Here is a 5,306-nt window from a genome sequence, read left to right as displayed (position 1 = left end):
GTCTGACTTTATACCAACAGATCCCATGTTGAACCAGTGAGTCTGACTTTATACCAACAGATCCCATTTTGAACCAGCGTGTCTGACTTTATACCAACAGATCCCATGTTGAACCAGTGAGTCGATGGATGCATGACCCAGTTTTACACCAGTGGGTCTGCCTTGAACACATCTGGGTTCAGTTTTCCATCCATACTTGGTTTCTGTGCAGGATCACAGGGAAAGTGGTGTCACTCTCCAGAGATCATTCGGTGAGAGGCGGTGGACTCCTGGACAAGTCCCAGTCCATCACAGGGACACCTGGACAAGTCCCAGTCCATCACAGGGACACCTGGACAAGTCCCAGTCCATCACAGGGACACCTGGACAAGTCCCAGTCCATCACAGGGACACAGAGAAAAACAACCATTCACTCTCTCACTCCTCAGGATGTGAAGTTACCAATGACCCTAACAGACGTGTTTTTGGTCTTTGGAAGGAGGAACCGGTGTACCCAGAGAAAACCCATGGGTGCACGGGGTGAACATGTAAACTCCACACAGAAAAGTCGCTGCAGGGAATCAAACCTGCAGCCTTCTGGCTGTGAGGGGCAACGCTGTCCTACTGTGCAGCCTCATACGGACGTATTTACTTGAAATGTGGAGCGTACATTCACGTGTTCGTGATTTGACTCAGGTGGTGTGTGAGCGCCGGTTGTTTGGGTTTTCATGTGTTCCTGTGGGTTTGGGGGCTTTTAAAGCGACTTAACTACATGTTGTTAAATTGGCTTCTCTCTGCATGTTGGGGCTGTAAATGAGCTTCAGGTTTTGGTTTGAGGGCAAACTTTCTTCCTTTGAACTTGAAGCAGACTCATTTTCACCCACAGGAGAGTCTGATGTCATCAAACTGTGGGCTGAAGGGCCTGACGTGGTTCTGGTGCTCAGGATTCCTTCGTGGGTTCTGTCCATGTTTCATATTCTGCAGGTTTCATCTCACCGGGCTTTCCTGCTCATGAGAACAAACTAATGAAGAGTTAAGAAGCTGCTGCAGGAGGGAGCATGGAGGAGCGACAGAGCAGAGCGCCGGGTGCATGAAGGTGACGCTGAACGTAGGAGCAGATCTGTGCTCTGAGTCCTGCCCTGCCTGGAGCCAGCACAGGAGAATGAATGCAGCAGTGTGAGGCTTACGTAAGAGCAGCCAGTGCTGGTGGTCCACAGCTTCAAGTGTGAAGATGTTTGATCCTCAAGCAGGACCAATGTTTCCAGGCGGAGTCGCTCTTAACGTGATTACAGCAGATTAGATGAGATTAGATCAGAATCCTGGGATTAAAGGAAGAGACGCTGCTGCAACATCAGAAGAACGAGTCAGACTCAGGAGGAGGAACGTGAGCTCCTGTGAAGATCATAGAACCGTGTTCCTCAACAGAACTGAGGAGAACCTGCGTCGTTCCCTCAACACATGAAGCACGTTGTAACAGAACCTTCAACATCTGCTGCCGAGAACAAACGACCTTCACCGGAACCTAAAACATACAAAAGAATTATTTTAACCAGATGTTTTAAAACAAAACAACAACAAGTTGTTTTTGTTTATTCTTTAAAGAAGAAAAAATAATCAAACTGACAGCTGTTCAAACCTGAACTCTGATGACTGTAAAGATCCAAGACCTGCAGCAGAACCTGCAGCAGAACCTGCAGCAGAACCTGCAGCAGAACCTGCAGCAGAACCGGAGGTGCTCTGCTTCCATGCTGCCAGAACTCATCACCTTCACTCGCATCTGATCCTGATCTCTGGAGGCCAAACCTGGACCTGAGTCTGAAGGTCAGATCATCTTTACACGCTTCGTCATTTACGGGTCACTGAGGTCCATGTCCAGCAGTCACTGTACCTGGTCAGGTCTCGGTCCATCACAGGGACACCTGGACAGGTCTCAGTCCATCACAGGGACACCTAGGGACAATTTAGAGTTACCAGTCAGTCTAACATGTTTTGGTGTGTGGGAGGAAACCCACGCAGCACGGACAGAACATGTGAACTCCACCCGCCCGGCTGGGATTTGATCCAGCAACCTTCTTGCTGAGAGGCTACCACCAGTTCTAACTTATCAGAACCGGGCCTGATCAGGTCGATCCAGTATGTGATGTGGACTCCTGGGTGCAGAGTCCAGTCTGAACCTCTAACAGTACACACTGCACGTTCCCGCTCAGGATTTGATCTAGTTTTGGGACCCAAATGGGTTTCATGCGGGTCAGACTTGTGTCTGAGGTAAAGAACCGGACCAGCTGAGAACTGCAGACCTTCAACATGAACAGAACCAGAACCCGGACCTTCTGATGGAATCCACTTCTTCAGTTTGGATCAGGAACTTCAGGAGCGTCTGTGCAGCTGCAGCGCCGCCACTCCTCCTCCTCCTCCTCCTCCTCCTCCTCCTCCTCCTCCTCCTCCCCCACCCACCCCTGGTTGTGACCTGCAGCAGTTCTCAGCAGCTTCAGATGGACCTGCAGCAGCTCAGAGCGCCGGACGCCTGCAGCTCACTTCGCTCCTCTTCATCACTCCCAGGACCTCTCAGACCCGACCTGTGGATCCTGGTTCTGGTTCTGGTTCTGACTGGATCTGCAGACTTTTCTCTGGTTCTCTGAGTGGATCCTTGGATTGTTCTGACTGGATTTGTGGATTCTTTTCTGGTTTTCTGACTGGACCTGTGGATCATCTGGTTCTGGCTGGACCTGTGGATCGTCTGGTTCTGGCTGGACCTGTGGATCGTCTGGTTCTGGCTGGACCTGTGGACTGTTCTCTGGTTCTCTGACGGTGGATTGTTTCTCCTGACGTCTCTCGTTCTTGCAGAGGAATTTCTCTGTTCGGTTCTGAACAAGCGGCTCAGTGGAACCGTAAGTTGGACCTCTGAAGGTTCTGTTGGTTCTGTTGAAATCTGATCATTTAAAGTTTGAACTGTTTGGTGTCATTTTAGTCAAACTAATGAAAATATATAAAAGTTTAATGAAATTTATTTATTTATTATCATGGACGTACAGAATTCAGTCAAATGCAAGGAACCGGTTCTCTGTGGTTTGAAGCCACAACAGGCGGTTCTGGTTCTGCTGAACGACCAGCAGAGAACCAGGAGAACGTTCAGAGCTGACGTAGAACGTCTTGACGTTCTGTAAATGAGATTTTAATCCGGTTCTGCCTCTTTCTGACAGCCAGGTTCTGCTGAGCAGGTTCCTCATGATGTTCTCTGTTCTCCTCCAGGAGCCATGTTGTTCTCCAGCAGGGTTCTGCAGCCGTGGTTCTTCTCTGTGTTCCTGCTCTGTTCTCCGGTTCCTCACGACGGTCGTCCGGTTGATGCCCTGAGCAGCAGAACGTAAGTCTGACCTCTCCCCCCTCTGGGGGTTCTGAACATGTTCTCCCTCCTTTGTTTGCCTGGTGTGTGAGTTGGACCAGAACCAGAACTGATCAGAACAAACCTAACGAGGGATGAAGACGTTCGTCAATAGAACAGAATTGAGACCTGACCTCTGACCTCTGACCCGACCTGTCCACACAGTCCGTTCATAAAAGCTGTCCAGAAAAGTTCTGCAGCTTCACAAACCAGAACCTTTATGGGTCACAAATGGTCCAGATGTTACGAGTACAGAATAAACAACGTTCTGTGGAAACATTTGGTCCTTTTCGTCGGTTCTGATCCGTTTGTGTTCGTCTAAAGACGCTGACTGAATCATCACCTCACAGTGGCTGACCACAACAAAAGGCCGGTTGATGATGTCACAACGCGGCGCCTCGCATGTCGCAGGTCTTCAGGTCTTCATGTCTTCAGGTCTTCATGTCTTCAGGTCTTCATGTCTTCAGGTCTTCATGTCTTCAGGTCTTCAGGTCTTCATGTCTTCATGTCTTCATGTCTTCAGGTCTTCAGGTCTTCAGGAATCATGTCTGAGAGAACGGGAGCGTAGACATCGTCTCCGATGTTCGACTGGAAAACAAAATGTTTCTGTTCGGGAGAGGAAAACTAAGAAAGGTTCTCCAAGTTCTCTGGGGTTCCATGAGACTGCGGGCCTGACAGATCAATGTTTTAATGGATCAGAACCAGAGTTCAGACCATCTGAACCAGAACAGAACCTGCAGCTGCTGCATTTACAGACTCAGACTGGACAGAACCTTGATTCTTTTCTTTCTGACCCGTTCTGTTGCAGATTAGCTGCTGTGTTCTGGATCACTGCCCCTCTGAAGAATTATTGGTGGTTTACTCTTTTGGAGACGTGTAATCTCATTACAGCAGAGACCTGTGACAACAGAACAACCATAAAACCTCATGGTTAGAAGGGAGCAGAGTACAACAGAACCCGAAGAAACTATTTTCTTCATTTTCTTTAAACTTTGTTAAAAATGTCCCAGAGGGATCAAACTGGACCGTTTCAGGACTGAGGAGACTGAGACAAATGAAATCCTGGGACTGTCGGCTGTGACTGGACTGGACTGGACAGCTGTGCCGTTTTAACACCTGTTAGATGGTTTGTGGCACTTTTTTATTTACTTGCAAACAGCATGGTCTTTGTTTTGTCAGCATTAAGAATGAGTTTGAGTAGATTTGATATAATGGAATTAAATGCAGACTGCAGGCACTCAAGATCCACTGATACAGACTGAGCACGACAACGGATCACAGTGTCATCAGTGTATAAATGCATACTGCATCAGAAACACAATGACCAACATCATTAACATAGACTGAAAATGGTATAGGACCCAGAAAAGAGCCTTGTGGGACACCTTTCATGATCTGCAAGTAATCTGCTGACAGATCATTGCGTTGCACACATTGATAGCGACCAGTCGATTCAAAAACCTGCTGTGAAGGACCAGTGTGTAAAAGCTTCTGACAGGATGAATGATGTACAGAGTCCTGGACTTAAAGCGATCAGCAGAGTCTTGGTCCTCCAGAACGTCTGCACTTTCATCCAGAGACGGCTGCTAACGGGCTGGCCTGGTTTCTAAAGACACACTGATGACTGGAGAAAAGCTTTGATAAAACCAGGTGGTCTTCAAGGTGTCGTTAATCTTTCCAGGACCTTAGCTAAAATGCAAAGTTTAGAAAAGACCTGATAATTATTTAAACTGCAGTAAACAACAATATATTTTTATTCAACCTTTATTTATACAGTCTGGTCTCACTGAACCCCGAGGACTCATTTACAAGAGAGAACTGTTCCAGACAGAACATATACAGTACAGACAACAGTACCAGTAAACAATAACAACAATATCTGTAAACAATGACAACAATGACTGTAAACAATGACAACAGTGACTGTAAACAATGACAACAATAACCG

General features: G+C 47.5%; 1 protein-coding gene across 1 annotated transcript in view; it reads left to right on the top strand.

Annotated features, from left to right (window-relative positions):
- Positions 1-2,839: 2,839 nt before the first annotated feature.
- Positions 2,840-5,306, top strand: part of pthlha (parathyroid hormone-like hormone a) — a 16,971-nt gene continuing 14,504 nt past the window's right edge. Inside the window, exons 1-2 of the mRNA XM_037695621.1 lie at positions 2,840-2,867; positions 3,229-3,340. Coding sequence (XP_037551549.1) covers positions 3,234-3,340 — 107 coding nt within the window. The 5' untranslated portion in view covers positions 2,840-2,867; positions 3,229-3,233. The remainder of the gene's footprint in view (positions 2,868-3,228; positions 3,341-5,306) is intronic.

The sequence above is a fragment of the Nematolebias whitei genome, chromosome 22, assembly GCF_014905685.2.
Source record: "Nematolebias whitei isolate Nwh7 chromosome 22, NemWhi1, whole genome shotgun sequence".
Lineage (NCBI taxonomy): Eukaryota > Metazoa > Chordata > Actinopteri > Cyprinodontiformes > Rivulidae > Nematolebias > Nematolebias whitei.
This window is presented reverse-complemented; position numbering and strand designations above follow the sequence as displayed.